General features: G+C 45.8%; 1 protein-coding gene across 1 annotated transcript in view; it reads left to right on the top strand.

Moving 5' to 3' along the window:
• ACVR2B (activin A receptor type 2B) overlaps positions 1 to 17,237 on the top strand; it is a 97,557-nt gene that overhangs the window by 62,775 nt on the left and 17,545 nt on the right. Inside the window, exon 2 of the mRNA XM_075082266.1 lies at positions 16,248 to 16,455. Coding sequence (XP_074938367.1) covers positions 16,248 to 16,455 — 208 coding nt within the window. The remainder of the gene's footprint in view (positions 1 to 16,247; positions 16,456 to 17,237) is intronic.

The following is a 17,237-nucleotide window of genomic DNA, read 5'->3' as shown; positions in this document are numbered from 1 at the left end:
ACTGTATAAACGTATGAATGTCTTAAAAATAGAGGAAGTCTTTCTTTGCCACTGAAGGTAGCGTTCATGATGGGAGCAAAACCACTGCTGGGCTGGACTGTGCAGGGGCAGGAGGGAGTGAGGTGGTGGATATAAAGCCACAAGCCTGCGTGTGAGATCTATAGTTCCCAAGCTGTGCTCAGCAGACCTGTTACAGTGTCTTACATTAAGCTTTTGTTGTTTAGGTAACACGGGAAGTTTGGGATCTTCTGACATCGATGAGTCAAATATTCCTAGTAGCTCATTCCTGACCTGATGTATAACCTTGGGCTTGGAGCTGTGCCTCCTCCTCCAGCTCCCCCCACCTGTGATAACTGGGTGACTATAGGAAGGATGGGAGTAACTTTTTTAGCAAGGCCTATAGTGACAGGGCAAGGGGTGATGGTTTTAAACTAAAGGAGGGTAGAATTAGACTGGATATAAGGAAGAAATTTTTTACAATGAGGGTGGTGAAACCCTGGCCCAGGTTGCCCAGAGAGGTGGCAGATGCCCCATCACTGGAAACATTCAAGGTCAGGCTGGACGGGGCTCTGAGCAACCTGGTCTAGTTGAAGATGTCCCTGCTCACTGCAGGGGGGTTGGACTAGGTGGCCTTTAAAGGTCCCTTCCAACCCAAACCATTCTGTGATTCTGTGATTCTAACAACATCTGCTGCTGTTTGTAAAGTGATGCTGGCATGGAGAGCTGCAAAGTAAACCGGGATCCTTCACCAGGCTAGGATGCAGGAGGGCCCACTCATGGTTCCAGCCGAAAGCCGATGCATGAGGTTGCTCACGATGCAGTACATCCTTTGTCTCACCTTCTTTAGGCAATATCCTCTTTGGGAAGAGGCTAGCGCAGTGAGGACCAGATGCATGTTAAGCCCTTGGGGCCATATTGAAATGCAAATGGAAATGAAACCATGTATTACTTCCAAGAGCAGTAATGGTGGTTATAAAGATGAAAACGTTGGTAGACTGTGTGTCAAAAGGGGATAGCTGGGTATGAGCCCTGACAATACTTTATCCTCTTGGGAAACCTGCATGCAATGCAATGTTGTATTTGGGGTTTCGAGGTCATTGTTACACAGATTATTTAAGCCTGGATGCATTTTTAGCTGGACTTTGTCTAAAGAATAAACATAGCCAGGGCTGTTTTCCAGTCATCAGCTAAACAGCCAGATTGAGGGCTTGAGTCAGCGATCCTTGCAAAACGTTACTGGCTGTCTTCAAAAAAATCTCCTAGCACTTTTCGCTTTTGAAAATGTAATCGTGCATAAAGTGTTGCATGTTATTTTTAATTCACAAACGATGCTAGTGCCTGGACCTTGGGTGAGTGTGTGTCTTGGCTCTGCTTCTCACTCGTGTGTGTGGTGCTCTGCTTCCTATGTGAATCCATGTGCGCCTGGGATGGCAACGTAAGATGGGAATAGCCCTCTTCCAAGAATAAAAGAGCTTAATTATCTCCTTCTGAAAAGAGCAGTGGCGCAGGGGCAGGAGTTGCATTTTTACTACGCTAGGGACGTGTGGCTTGTATCAGCATAACTAACATGTAGTCCCTATCCCACTAGAAAAGCCTGCTGTAAACGAGGGACTCCAGCTCCTGCTGCAAGGCTTGTAGTTCTGCCCTTGCTTTTGATTCAATCCATAGAACTGCTTTTCAGTAGAAACATCAGTATCGTTCAGATTTTGTTGTGAAATAGCTGAACCCCATTAGTTATCCCATGCTAGAAACGCACCTTTTATGGCAAGGAGGACAATACTTTAATTCATTGCTGTGACGAGATCAAAGGTGGTTGTGAGATGCCAGCTTGGACTGAGCACTATGGTGACTTCTCTCTGCTTAGATTTTTCAAAACTGTGTAGTGGCTTGTGGATACTTAATTTGAGACATTATAAATATTTTTTGTCCCCTCAAGAATCGGGCACCTTTTCAAGAGAGCATAGGCTGGCTACCCTGCATGAAAATCTTTACTCCCATTGAAACTCTTGGCCCACATCTTCCAGAATACAGCTGGGCAGGCACGGCAGCTTCCTCTGCATCAGTATAAAGGTCACTTATGATGTGTTGTTAATGAATAATTACTACTGCATGCTTCCCTCTTTAAATGGCAGGGGCATCCTTGCTACATAAAACATTAAATAGTTGTTAAGATGGAAAATACCACTGAACAGATGAAAATCCCTTGCAAAATCTCTGCCCGTTGGGAAGCAGTTGCAAGGGTTGATGTGAAGGGGAGCAGGGATGGGCTCTGGCAGGGAGGAGCTCGCGGAGGCGCTCTGTCCTTCTCCCAGCAGCTGCTGGCTCCAACTGGGCTCGGGGCAGTTGTTTGAAGGGATTGGGTTCCTCGAATCCCAACATGAAAAGAAATGCAGACTGTCTGGGTAGTCAAAGGGAAATCAAGAGCGAAGTGGCAGCCAGTAACATATTGCGTTTGGTTCACCAGTAGCTGCTTGGGTCTTGCAAAATTTGAAGTATCTTTAAATGATGTTTTTCAGTTTGAAGGAAAGTGGACAATATAGGAAGTGGGCAACGGCCAGACTGGGCCAGAACAAAAGCCCCCCCAGGCTGGTGGCCTGTCCCCATCTAAAGCCAAAAGGCACCTGGGGAGGAATGGCAGAACAAGCAAGTGCATGTGGTTGTTTGTAAAACATGATGAGGCATCTTCTGAGAAGGGGTTCCCTACATCGCCTGCTCTTTGTGTGACGAACTGCCTTCTCCAGGTTTGTTTTGAACTGGAATCTCACCAGCTGTGATTGTAGCTTATCAGCTGTCTTGCCCTTCATCAGTTGTCTCACCCTTACGAAGTAGGGGCCGTCTTTGAGACCGATCCGCAATAATTCTGGTCTTAATTCAACATTAAGAGGAGTTCATCTCTTAGTGCTCACCAGAAGTCCCAGGATAGCTAGAATGATAGGTTGTTTTGCTGGGGTTATTAAAGAAAATTAATCCTGGACTAGAGTATTTATATTTAAAAGCCTGAACTGTGACGTGATACCCAAGGGAAATGTGTACATGTACTGGTGGGCTAAAACCCTCCTATAGTCTTATCTTTGCTCCGACCTTAAAAAGAAAGATGTAAAAGGTGGAGAGTTTCCTGGCCGTGTTTTGCTGCCCTGCCTGGGGCAGGTGCATTCACCTGCTTGTCGGTGGGGAAGCAGATGGACAGTCCTGTGCTTTCTGAAAAGTTATCAAAAGCTTTGTTTGCTCTTTTCGGATAGCTGCAACACCTTACCAAAGTTCAGGAAAATTGGCTGAAGGGCCCTGAGACCCGGGTGTTCAAACCTAGGGGATAGCTTAGTGGTTTTATTGCTCAACCAGCTGCTGTCTCAGTGAAACTTTTCACATTGCCTTGGAATTTTTTTATTATTTTATTTAGAGAAAAATTGAATTTATGGGTGATGTGTCTTCCATTTCTGTTCCTGCTGATTAGCAGGAGTGTACGGTAATGTCTCATACTGCACCTTTTTATTAGAGAGGTGGGAGTAGTTTGCACGCCTGTGTCCCTGGTTATACCTGAGCAGGGGGAGGCGGTGAGAAGATGTGTTCAGGGTTGCAGATTGCTCATCTCTGTGTAGCTGCCAAACCTCCCTATGTACGTTCCTGCAGGCACCTCTCTCATCTTACAACTCATGCACATGAAGGTAAACAAGTGATTGTTGCATCTTGCTGATGAAGCTTTTGAGGAGGAAGGGAGAGGGTTTGGCTGCAGCCTAAAATGATCATGGTGCAGGTTATGGAGGGAGTGTTTGAAAGATTTTTTGCAAGGTGGTTTAAACAAGGATGAAATGGTCCTTGATTGCCCTCTTACTGAAATCTGGAGGAGAAGGAAGAGAAAGAAATGTAGAGTATCTTCAAGTTTTCAAATTGTTTGCTCTCTCAAGGTCAAGGCCTGACCTACTATCTGATACCAGGAAAGGTCTCTCCCCTGAGTGTTCAGGTTAGTAGAGGGAGGATTTATATAGAATTATTGCTTAGAAATTCAGCTAGGTCTTATATAGTGCCTCAGATGTCGATGCCTGTTGATAGTCCTTTTTACCTACAGGGAAATGAAGGCGTGGCAAGTCAGGGGTGACTGGAATCAGGATGGTGACTGGCAGCAGAGCAGTGCTGTGTGCTCTGGGTCACAGCTGGTAACACTCAACATGATGACAGTCACCAGGGATCAAACATCCTCTTGTCACCACAACAGTTGTGTAACAGAGGCTGACGACTATATACTGTTGTTTTTCTTTCAGAGATCCGACTGTCTCCATTATAGAATCACAGAACAGTTTGGGTTGGCAGGGACCTTTAAAGATCATCTAGTCAACTCCCCTGCCACGGGCAGGGACACCTTCTACTAGACCAGGTTGCTCAAAGCCCCATCCAGCTTGACCTTGACCATTTGCAGTGATGTGGCATCTGCAGCTTCTCTGGGAAACCTGTTCCAGTGTCTCATCACCCTTATCATAAAAAAAATTCTTCCTTATGTCCAGTCTAAATCTACCTTCTTTCAGTTTAAAACCATTGCTCCTTGTCCTATTGCTACAGGCCTTGGCAAAAAAGCCTCTCTCCATGTTTCCTGTAAGCCTCCTTTATACATTGAAAGGCTGCGATAAGGTCTCCCCAGAGCCTTCTCTTCTCTTGGCTTCTCATTGCATTTCCAGTTGTAAATCCCTCTAAATACTTGTGGTGTCCCTGAAAGTGCCCAGACAAGGGCACCTCCATCTCCTCATTCTCGTACATCAGCATCTGAATACGTGGGAGTGGCATCAGAGATGCGGCTTGTGGAGATTCCCACCTGTCTGAGGTTAGGAAATTGTCTCAGAGTACAGTACTTTCTCTCATTTTGCTTAATATTGGAGCCAGGTCACCATGAGAATGGGCACCTAAATAGAAAGTTGAACTGGAAGGGGATGTACCCAGTTGCTGGGCGGGAGCTGCTGAGCTCATGGTATCCAGAAAGCTCAGACACGGATGCCGTGTAAGTGCTTCTCCTTCCATGCCACGTGCTCACTGTGGTCCAAAGAGTTTTAGTCTTCCTTGTGGCTTGAGAAAACTAGAAAACACCGGGAAGGAGAAGACCTGCACACAGTTATTTTATTGCTTTCCACCTGTGTAACAGGCAGAGTTTCAACTCTCTGGGACAAACTGCTGAGAAACATTTTTATTTCAAAGTGGAATCCAGAAGCTGGTGAGCACGTGTAATCAAGATGAAAGCTAATAGGTGACTTTATTCCGCTCCCCTCCCTTTACATAATACCTCTTCAGCATCTCTTTTACAACTTGTCTTTAGAGAAGCGCTGTAGTTATCCAGCCGTTTCTTCCATGCCTTTCATTATTGTAACAGAAACAATCACTGGAAATTGCATGATGGTATTGGATTGTGCTACATTCCTTCCTCAAGTCATTTGACGGTAGCTTTTTTCAATAGACCCGAAGGAGAAAGGTACATTTCTGTAAACACAAGACAAGTCCTAGATGTGCTGTAGCCACTTGGGAGAAAAATCCATTGTAAAAGAGGCTTTGAAAATTGCTCATGTGGGATTTGCCATTAAGAGCGTAAAGACGGGAGAAATGGACTTCTGATTCGGCTGGCAACTTGCTTCTCATCCTCTAAAGAATTTTAGGAATGTCTTCACTTCCTTTTGGAGGGCTTAAGGCTAGTGTGTGGTTGCAAGGGCTAGAGAGTTGCTTTTCTTCCTGCCTCCCTTCTTTTTCAGGCTAGGTTCAACCGCCTTCTTGTGCTTTAAGTGAAGCTTGTTAACTCTTGAAGTACCAATGTATTCTGGGAAAGAGGCCTTGAAAAGTCTTTCTTCTTTTGCAAAACTTGAAAGGTCTGAAGATCTTGGATGTAATGTAAAAGATGTCGCTTGCTTCAAGGAGTTGTCAAGTATTTTCGTATCTACTGCCGTGGACTGAACTGAGGAATCTCTGCCTGGGATGTGGTAACACATGCTTGTCCTTCACCAGTGTAACACTGGCTATAGACTGTGCTAGTGCTTGTTTGTGCGCTGTATTTTGATTCTATTCTTACTCTTAGAGCTATAATGCACCAGGGCATCAGAGCATCGGCGATAGCACACGTGCTGGGGAATGCAGGCTGGACTGGCAGCTAAAATTTGCGCGTTTTATTCTCTGGAACATAGGGAAATATGGGAGTTTTGTCATATTGTATTTAATGAGAATGGCCTTTGCCCAAAAGGACTTAATTACCCATCAAAATATTGAACCTTCCAGCATGCGACAGGGAGCCGTGGGCTTTGCTGCAACTCAGGGCTCTATGTAAAGGCCTGGACATGCATCCCCTGCATGCAGTGTTTCTTCTTGCTAAAGCCCTTGGTTCCTCTGAAGCAGAAGTTTGGTTTTCTCAGGTGAATAAAGTAAAGACCCCAGTTGGGATCAGCCAACAAACATCCATCATCACACCGCAACTGAGGTTTGAACTTTTACGTATGGTAAGTTTTTCTCTTAGCCAGTGCCTCCCCTTCAACTGGCTGGCAAGGAGAAGCTCAGTGCCTGTAAGGCCACGGAGTAGCAGAGAGGTAATCTTAGATATCTGATTTCTAAATCGAGAGAATCTTCTTCTACTGAAAAGATTTATCAGATTAATTCTTCCCTGAGTTTCCCGCTTGCTCATGTAATCTGCTGCTGAAGTGAGTCATCTCAATGGTCTGTGAAATTTGGTCAGTGACAGAGTTTTGAGCCCTGTCCCACAGTTCAGAGTGAGTGTGCTGTTTTATTTCCTTTCTTCCTCCATCCTGCCGAGAAAACTGCCCAACTCCGAGCTTTGATTATTCAAGTGGAAGAGGGTGACAAGAAGACAAACAAACATCATTTAGTTCTTGGGGACATGCTTTCCTGATGCTTGACCTTTTGGACTTCCAACATCTTCATGTCCATTTACATGTATTACAGTTTTTCCAATTACCAGTGAATTAAATTTGGAATTGTGGTATTTGGAAATGTCAAGCAGAATCAATAGAAAAGCACTTGGGGCCCAATCTTAGTAGACTCAGCACATTTTAAAGCATATTTGAAATGGCCCTGCTGATAAATCTTAGAGGACCATGTGTGGATTATGAATTGAGGTGCTGGTGTTTGGGTACCGAAGCTCTCTGTGGCTTGCCAGGTGGGCCGTGGTGTGTTAGACACATCGGTCTCTCCCTGGAGAAGACCTTAGAAATCAGGAGCTATGAAAGGCATTTCTGGCAGCAGCATGGGAGGATGAGGATGCAGGGATGGAGCAGGCACAGGTGAGAGAGCTGGGAAAGGTATTGTCACGTGGTTATTGCTATTCCTTAAACCTCTGCGCTCCACAGGGGGATGCTCCCCTATCCTCATCCCTTTGCCTGGAAGGAAATTATTTTTTGTAGGCTTGCTTTGAAAGCTTTTCAAAACGTCACTGTGTAGGGGAGGGAAATATTTACGAACATACGCGATTTCACTTCCTCCTCCCATGCTCTTTGGAGACCTCATGCTGGTTCCCGGAGAGAACAGGAGAGAACAAATGATTATGTTTTAAATGTCATTTCAGAATTTGCTGCATATTTTACTTAGTGATTTGTGGCATCTGGTCAAAATCTGCCCTCTGTTTGGTTTTTAGGAGTGTAGTTGGAAATATCTTAATCTTGTAATTAAACTCTTAGTATTTTCCTTCACCAAGGCTGCAAAGTTTGGGGGGTGAGACAACCTTCTCGGTAGCTTATTTGCACAGTGCTTAGCCCACAAGGGTCCATTTTTCATGCCAGAGAGTACTCATTGCTGTTACAAGCCAAATAAATGGTCTGCTTAATGCTTTTATAAATGCACACCTCATATTTAAGAAAAAAAAAAAAAATCTCAGTAACTATATGCTTGTTTGAAAACTCGTGGCCTGGGGGGAAAGCACAGCCTCGCCTCAGTGGAAGTCCTGTACGGAGCAAGGCATTTTCCTGGTGTAGTGATGGAAAGGAAGCCAGGCGGCGTCTCCAGACGAGCAGGGTGGATGGAGGAGCAGTCGGCGTTCTCCTGCTACGCTTGTGGCAGAGGTCCTGCACGAGGTGGCACGCGTGGGGACAGTCACGCATGGACAGAGCGCAGCCCCTCGGGAAGCTTGGCCGGGCGGTCTGCGGCTTCGCGCGTTCTCCTCCGCCCCGCCCCGCGTGCAGCAGGCGGTCGGTGGCCGTGCCCTTTTTGGGTGCGTAGCTTTCTGTTAATCAAGGCTGACTTGATTTTGGTTTTATCCTCTTGGGTGTAGCGGAGGTTTGTGTATCTGTAAAGGAAAAAAAAAATTACAAAAAGAAATTGGGCCTTTTTTGTGTGTTATTACTAATCCAGTTTGAGCTCTGCTGTCCAAATTGCCTCGTTTGTGACCCAAAGTGCATTTAAACATGAACTGCAGAAGCACCACGGCATTAAATGCTTTTGATTGATCTCCCTGATGGTTTTATTAAAGAACTAAAGCCTTTTTTTGGGGAGACAGATACAGTTAGTGATGTGAAGGGAGAAATCTAATTACATTTTGGCTTTGTCCTTAACTGAAATGCTACAAAATGGGATTTTTCTAATGGATAACTAAAATGATCTCTTCTTTAAATAAAATATAGAAATGACCAGCTGAGTTCAAGTAAAAAATGCACTGCTTCCAAAAATTGATTAACTGCTGGCAATGGTTCTCTCCTGCCGCGCACCAGTCCAGCCGGTGACCTGGCCAAACCTCCTTGGATCGCTCTGCCTGGCCAGAGGAATGATTTACTAAACCTTTTCCTGAGTGATCCTCCCCTTTGGGCCAGGAGATTAATCTCATCAGCTCTGTGTGTGTGTGTGTGTACACTCAGTATTTCACTAAATCGAATAATGCTGTCATCTCACTCAGCTCCGTCTTCCCTAAACAGGAATCTGTCTGATTTTATGGATTTGTAAGGAGCTGGGATGCCACACGTCCTTCTCCAGAGCCTTCTTCTATCCACCCTATTCCACTTAAAATACCAGTGAAATTATTCAAAAGAATTAAACCTTTATTGCATCCTTTCCCTGAGCTGGCAGTAATGACTCTTAAAACATGCTCCCTATATTTTACAAAACAGGTTTTACTAGCAGTTTGGGGGAAGATTGCAATAAAGCTCTAATTCTTTTGAATAATTTCCTTGTTATCTTTTACTGAGTTAAGTGCAAGTTAAAAAAGAGATATATGGGGGGGGAGGGGGGGATTGCTACACAGATGTCCGTGGACGCTGTGAAGCGTGAGTCATGGTGTGAATATAGAAGCCCTGAGTTGTCATCCCTGGTGAGCAGGGAGGATGTATTTCTTAATATTAAAGTTCCTTTTTTAATTTTAAAAGAAAATGACTTAAAGCCTCCTGTCCTTTTGAGACTGGTTGTCAATGGCATCATTGCAGGTTACCATGGCAATATATGCTGAGATAATAGATTAACAGCCATTGATTGACTAGAAAACTTAGAGCTCTCTTATCGTGGGATATGCCAAATGTATTGACAGAAAACAAAATTCAAAGTAATATCCTCCCTTGGCATTACACCATTGCTGTTCTTGGTGCTGCATGTGCCCGGTTTTACCTGATCTGGCTTAAGAACCAAAACGTTTCGAAATAGTCGATGCTTCACCAGGTTTTTTAATAAGCCAGGGCACTGCCCATCCCTGCATCCAGCCTACCGGAAGGCTCTGTGCCTGGGCGTATGCGGCCATGGGGGTCCCCAAAAGTGGGATGAAGTTTTGGCTTGAGAAAGGGGGTCATTTCTGTTACGTGGGGCCCGTTTCTGTTACGTGGAGCTCCGCCGTTTCAAGGCTTTTGTGAAAGAACAGGGATATAAGCAACGAGTCTTCGAATCCTCATGTACAGTTACGTACTTAACCACAGATGTCATCGCTAGTTTGATGCTTTGCCTAAAAACATATTTAGACCGTTTTATTTAAGTACAGCAGGAATGAAATCACTCCGCTTGGGGAATAAGTGCTGGAGCAACATTTACTAATTGCGGATTCATTATCGGCTCTGCAGAGATGCGACTGGGTGGTCTCTCTAGAGCAACATTTTCCAAACTTTCTCAATTGCAAGCCTTCTTCTGGCTTGATTTTGGGATCCAAAATGCTGGTAATAACTATTTGAACTTCTTGTATTTGCAATCCTGTGCGTAACTTCTGGGCAGGTGTCTGGGAGAGGGAGAGCTGGGGGGCAGCAGCCCTTCCCTGCCTTTCCCGCCCCACCAGTGCCTCCCAGTGTGCTCTACTCATGCTTAGATCGTGGTTCCCCCACTGAAGGTTGGGCCAAAATTCAGCCCTGGGTTTGGAGGCGGCTGGTTTAGCGTCCCTGCAGGCGCTGAGCAATGGGAAGGGGCAGGCGCGAGCTGCTGCTGAAGTGGCTCATCCCAGCACATGGTGCGCTGCAAGGTGAGCGCCCAGCAGCCTCCTGTTCCCCAGCTCTGCTCAGCCATACCGTGGTTTGAGGGATAGCTCTTGAAAACAAACCCAAACCTCAAACAAAGGGCCCGACTTCCATAATCATACATGCAAGAATGCATCCGCAGTTGCTTAATTGCTACATGCAATTACCCTCCAAATTAGAGGGCAATTACCCCAATTCAGTGTACAATCTCTGTCATTTTATATTATAAAATTACATGTACAAATAGCTATATAGGGACATAACTAAGTGTTTGCAAATAACTTCAGTTGCATACACAGTTTCATGTGTAAAGCCCGGTGGTTTTGACAGTTAGGCAAACAGACTGTCTGGTAAATCACTCCGTGTTTATGCAGACTATTTTGACACATCCCATCTTTTTGTATATACTTTCATTTTAGGTTTTAAAAAGGGGACAGGCAGAGATAAAGAGCTGAGATTTATAGCAGCCCTCAGCCTTGGGGAAGATATTCCCTGTGTATCTAATTATGAGTTAGGAGCCCAGCAACAGCTAACACCTAGACCTGGAGTTGCTACACTGGATCTTGGCTATAATTTAGCAGCTGTTGGATAATGACACAGCCTCAGTGATCTGTCGGCAGCTCCAAATTAGGAGAGCAGAGTTTAGTCTCAGATCAGCAGCAAGGTCCCACGCCTCAGCAGGCTGAAGTCCTTCAGTTCAAGAGGACCCTTTTTAATGAGCCCCCTCTGTGCCTTGCAACTCCCAAGTAGAGGAGAGAGGTCTTCCCACGTCACACAGTGTTTCAACTGCTCTTACCATCATTATATGCCTCAGATAGGTGCTGGGGGTCTTGCTCGGCAAAATCCTGGTGATGCTTCAGTCATCTGGAGCAGAAAATTGACCCAAAGGAATCAGCGTAATGATAGCTTCTCAGGACTGAGGTCAAAAGTTGACTTCCACCCCAAAAATGGGTGGTGGTGGGTAGCCTCCCTCTGCCTTCATGATGTGTTGGGAGTTATTTGGGCTTGGTGGTGTTTTGTGTAAAGGTATTCGTGTGTGGCTTTTGTTTGAGGAAGGCGTTGGGAGAAGCCACTCCCTGTCATCCCCAAAGTGCTGGGTGGATGCAGTGGGATGCCAGAAACCCATCTGCTCCTGGAAAGCCTGATTCTTCCTTAGACTTTGATTTCAAACAGGACTTCAGACTTTATTCCTTAAATATTTGTGGATCGTGGTATTAAAATGTTTATTGTTTTTGCCTGGCTGCTGACATGAGGCTCTTTTCCGTGGAGAGGACTGGGGCTGATAGCAGGCTGCGCTGCTGGAGATGCCATGCTCCTGCCCGACGTGTGTGCTCCCGGTTTGCTTGCTCAGCATTTTTTGCAAAACGCTGCCTATGCAGCGAGGCGGTTCTGCCTGTGCTGGTTTCTGCAGACGTGGTTGAAACATCTCCCTTGCAAAATGCATACGTGTGGCAGGGGCCAGCAGATCCCACCTGCATTTGTACCTCTTGCCTGTACCTGGGAGTTCCTGCTGGTAGGAAACACCTTTTTTTCCAACTTTTGCTTTGTGGCTGGCAAAGTGGGGTTAGGTGGGAGGGGAACGGGGGCCCAATGAATTAAACCAAGTTCCGATATCAGTCTTCCAACACTTGTTTAGCAAATGTCTTATGTCTCATTACTCCCAAGTCCTGTTGACTTTCCGCCAAAAGCTGAGCGTGGGTGTCCTCACCAGGCAATGCCACCAAGTGAAGGAGGTCAAAAGCTTTCATACCACATGCCAGTGCTGGCATGAGGGAGATGACAAGAGCATCATGGGGAGGGAAGGGCAGGACCGGGGGGACACAGCCCCTTTAGTCCATCTCAAACTGTGGTTTGTGACTTCACCCAAAGGCTTTTGTTTTAGGAAAAGCTTTTTGTTGCCAAAATTAATCCTGTCACTTCGTCAACTGCTCAGGTTTGGTTCAAAACCTCCCTTAGTCCAGGTTGTGCTGCTGTGGGTTGAGGGAAGCTCACTCAAGTCCAGCCCAACCCTTGTTGCGCTAATGCGTCAGCTATGTCCAGTGGAAGGAGAAAAGCACCTCCTGCATCCAGAGGGGCGATACCCTCCAATTTTTCTTGCAACTTGAAATGAGAAGCAGGACATGGGTGATCTGTACCTCTTCCACCTGTGTTACTCTGCAGAAGTGTCCAGCTCAGTGTTTCTTACAGACCTCTGGTGGCCTTGGGGGAGCAGGCACTTCCATAGCCATTGCCCAAGGGGGAAAGAGGAGGCAGGAAGAATTACGTGGGGCCCTGGAGATGCAGGAGCAGAGCTCAGATTCCCTTCTCTTAGTCACAACCACCCCACCGTTCTCCCTCAAAGGGTCAAAACCCTGTCTCAATTCCCCCTTCCTCCATTCAGCTGAGGTTTTTAACACAGTGAGTGCAGATAAAGCAGTTAGCTACAAACTTTCGTCTCTGCATGATCCATTACAGAGCAAGGTGTGAGTGTTTCTTGATGAGCTAAAGCAGCAGGTAAATTAACACCCAGTCCTGGAGCCATGCCCCTTCCTGCTGAGTCCATCTTGGGCACAAACAAAAGGGTTTCTTGCAGTCCTGAGCACCCAGCAGGATGAGGGTCCTTACCAAATGGCTTTTAAAAAAGATCTGAAGGCAGGTAGCAAACACGCAGGTTTTTAAAGTGTCTCCTTAATGCACACATCCTTAGGAGCTGTTTTAAGGAAACATGTATTTATTTTGTCATCCAAAACTTTATACATGCTTTTTTCAATTCATCTAAACTTTGACAGCGGGGGAAAAAACTGCGAAAGGCCTTTTTCCTGGCGCGGTTGCTGTTTGCCGAGTTGGGTTTGCGTGTTTGCAAGCAGATCTTAGTCTTCAGCTGAAACTTGTTCCAGAAAAGACAACTGTCTTGGGGGAAGGGAGCTTTGGGCTCAGCACAGGATTTAGCAGGCTCGGTTTGCTGGTCCCAGAGCCGATATAGCTCTTGCTTCACATCTTTTTAACATTCCCTTTTCAAAGCACAGTGGAAACATCAAATCTCACCACAGCTTTGTGCATTACATTGGCCCTCGTTGCGGGTGGAGAAAACAGAGGCTACACAAAATTGCTCGAGGTTACAGACGGAGGTGGCTGAGCCAGGATTAGATTTTGGGGCTGTTTCCCAGGCAAATGGTTCATTAAACCTTCCTGATTTCTGGGAGATGGGGTTGGGGAGGGGGAGGAATTTTCCATCCAGGGATTCGGTTTGGGATGATGGAAATGATATTACAAAATGTATTTCAAGGACTGGACCAGAAGGTGATAGTGAGTCTTAGCTATCAGGTATCAGCTGGAAGCCATTACACTGAAGTTATTTAGTTATTCCGTTATAAATAAAAAGATATCGTCGTCCCTGCACACAAGACAATGCTGATTTAACCAGTATTTAGCAAAAATGCTTTATCTACCCCAACAAAGTGTGGTGTAAGTATCAAGAGAACAAATATCAAGGCTTTAACGAGGAGTGTCAATATTGACACTATTCTGTGTTGAGGGATATTGGTGGGTTGTTTTTATTACAGTAAGCAACTTGTCAGCGGAAAACTCAGAGCTTTGCAAGTGCCGATAAAATCTGCAGGTGCTATTGAAATCGAGCTCTTGTTCGTGTGTGCTTTGAATATAATTTCCAGTTTCAGAAGTCAGCTTTATGACTTTCTCATACCCTCCTCCCTTGCAGTCTCTCCCACAATGCAGATTAAACCTTCTTCCAAAAAAAAAAGAGTTACTGAAGGATTGAACATCTCTTCAACTTGGAAAGAGATCTTACTAGTCTGATGAGCTTGCTCCATGCCGTGAAAATTACCTGTTGCTGAGTCCAGGTGTTGGTATCAGGAGCAGGTTGGACACATCATCCCTAGTTTGTGCAGAAACTATGGTTTCTCCTTTAACCTTCTTGCAGTTCTGCTTCTGCACCGTGCCAGGTCATCTGCGCTCCTTGCTTGACGACCATTGGCAGCAGAATGTTGGTTCCCTACAGCAGATCAGGCTACATTCAACAGCATGAATGCAATCTCTAGCTCAAGCGCCATCTCTAAAGGGCTGTTCATGCACTGCAAAATTGGAGGTGAATCCTGCCACGAGGTAACAGGCTGGAGTCTTGGCAACTGGAGGAGCTGTGGGCTGTGGAAAGGCAGGTCAGGCTTCCCCCAGCATCCCGCTCACTTGGTACGAGATGTTTAATCTTGGCAGGTTGGATCTTCACTTGGGAGTAACACCCCCTTCTCCAGTCAGGTTTGTGAGGGTACATAGATGAGTAGTGGATGGGTGTTCACCTCTGGAAACGGTGAAGCTACAGGAGGTATCCAGGGCCTGGAGCTGGTGGCTGTGCCCAGGCTGGGTGTTCTCCCTGCTGGCTGGAAGCCACTTGCTGCCCATTGTCTTGTGAAGACTGAATTGCATCACCTTGTAGAGACCTTTCAGAAGTGGCTGGTTTGCCATGTTGAGTGAGAATCACAGGCTGGGTTGCATTTAGATCTTCCAGACACGGCCTGACTGCCTTAATCTCAACATTAAAGGTTGCACGGCCTTTGGAGAAGATAGTCATAAAAGCACTGCAAAATTTTCCAGCCAGAAACTTGGTTCTGTGCTTTGCAAAGGACTGACTATTCTGGGAGCACAGCACTTTCATTTCACCATCCTGCGGGACCCATTCATGTTTTCTACCCAGTTGTCAACACATTTTATTGGGATACCTACATTTTCCATGATTGCAATCCGTCAAAATAATGGCCAGGTCTGACCTTGCCTTGGGTTGGGTAATCCCAAAGAGAGGTGGCTGCAGGGCTTCTCAGGATTTATGCAATCACAAGCTTCATGGTACCTTTTGTTGATGTCTGCTTACATGTCGTGTGTTTGTTTCATTCTTCTCATTTTAAACTAATCTTCAAAATCCCACAAAGCAGAATATTTTCAAATGAAGAGGAGATTTCTAGGGCTTAGGACAAAACAAGTCACCTGCAGATATCAGTGTTCCCTTCCTTGACTCCATTTTTTAATGCACGTGTCTGTAATCATATTTCCGTTCCGCGCCATGGTGGCTGTGGGGGAATTGTTTCACTTGGGGCAGTAGCAACTCCACGGTCCGTTGGTACAAGGCTGTAAAGGGGGCAAGACCCACAGGCTACGGAGACTCCTTTGTCTGTGGTGGCCAAACGTCCGTTTGGGATGGCCAGAGTTGTTTGGGGAACAGAGTTGCTTTTTGCTCAAGGTCTTGCTTGGGTGGAGAGGCAGCGTGAGCTGTGTCAACCACAGCTAAAATCACAGTATTTATCATATGGACACCTGCTGAAATAAGCCTGAACTGGGGTCTAAGTGAGGAATAGGCGCTAGTCTGGCCCTCCTCTGCAGGACGAATATTATCTGTTCTCAGTTACATCCTACCCACATAAGAAACCATTTATTTTCAGGTGATGCTTCCCAAAATAGTGGTGGAGAGGGAGGGTAACTCCGTTGCGTTACAGCAAGCAGCAAGTAGCACCCTGGGAGGTTGTCTTTCCTACATACGGTTTCTGTGGTTAGAAAATGCTGGATATGGGTCACCTTGTACATCCCTCTGTTAGGGTCCTGTGGCCAGAGGAGACCTGGGGTGGTTCTCAGCTGGGCTCTTGGCTTTACCTTGAGCTCTGTTGTGAGCCCAGGCAAACCTGACCTCTCTGTTCACCACCTCACACCAGCAAAGGAGAATAACCCTCTGCACCATGCTGAAGCTCACATTGATGAGCTGCTTAGTTTCCAGGGAGGCAAATGTATGCATCACCTAAAGCAAAGCCATGTGGAGATGCGTCTTCCAGGATCTGTTTCTGATTTTGCATGAACGTACTTGGGGTTTGAAATTTCCTTCAGGACCAGGCCATGGGGAGGCTGAGACGAGGGAATGCATTTACTACAACGCCAACTGGGAGTTGGAGAAGACCAACCAGAGCGGCGTGGAGCGCTGCGAGGGGGAGAAGGACAAGCGTCTCCACTGCTACGCCTCCTGGAGAAACAACTCGGGCTCCATCGAGCTGGTGAAGAAAGGCTGCTGGTTAGATGACTTCAACTGTTATGACAGGTAATAACCTAACTGTTTTTTCCTGAATACAGGTTTAATTGTTCCTCTAAGTGCAAAGACTCATGATTTTTGCATGGAGGAAAAGAAATCAAGTCCAAGTCAATTGGCCCATTCATCCCCTGTAATTACTTCTGTTGCTAATGCAGCTCTCAGAATTGTCACTTATCTGCCTTGACTTTCTAAATAGAAGCTGCAAAAGGCACTTTTAGGGTTTTTTGTTGTGTGTTGTTTTTTTTTCTTAGCAAAGCTTTGATAATTCTGGCATGCGTTGAAAAACGTGTCCTGTACCGTCAAATGAAGAGCAATATGTTCTTCCAAGAGCATTTGGCGATACAAAGGAAAACTTGGAATCATTAGGAGCTCTCTAGAAAAGCACAGATATCTGGGGGTGGTTAGAGGTTGAGATATTCTGGCATTTGTGATGTTGCAAAAAGTTTCACTGTTCTTCGGCTGAGTTAAGAGACGGGCCAGGAGAAAGAGTGGGGCAGCAAAAGCAGTACGCGTGTTTGTGTATCGCTGCCTGTAGTGAGCTGAAAAGGAGTAAGGTTGTGTACCGTGAAGGCTCCAGCCTTATTAAATAGATGAGAAAATGAACTAGTCTTTTCTCATTTTCCTTGATGCATTTCTACAAAGGGGAAAAGAATTACAGGTAAAGAAAATAACCCTCGGAAGTTTCACAGTTTAAAAGGACAATGCTCAGTAGCTCTGGACTCACTCAGTGTTTCTATTAAAAAACCCCCAATGACCAACCAACCAACCCAAACCCACCCCTTCCAGTACGG

This window comes from Phalacrocorax aristotelis, chromosome 2 (genome assembly GCF_949628215.1).
Source record: "Phalacrocorax aristotelis chromosome 2, bGulAri2.1, whole genome shotgun sequence".
Taxonomy (NCBI): Eukaryota; Metazoa; Chordata; class Aves; order Suliformes; family Phalacrocoracidae; genus Phalacrocorax; species Phalacrocorax aristotelis.
Note: the sequence above shows the minus strand (reverse complement) of the source record. Positions and strands in the feature narration are given on the sequence as shown.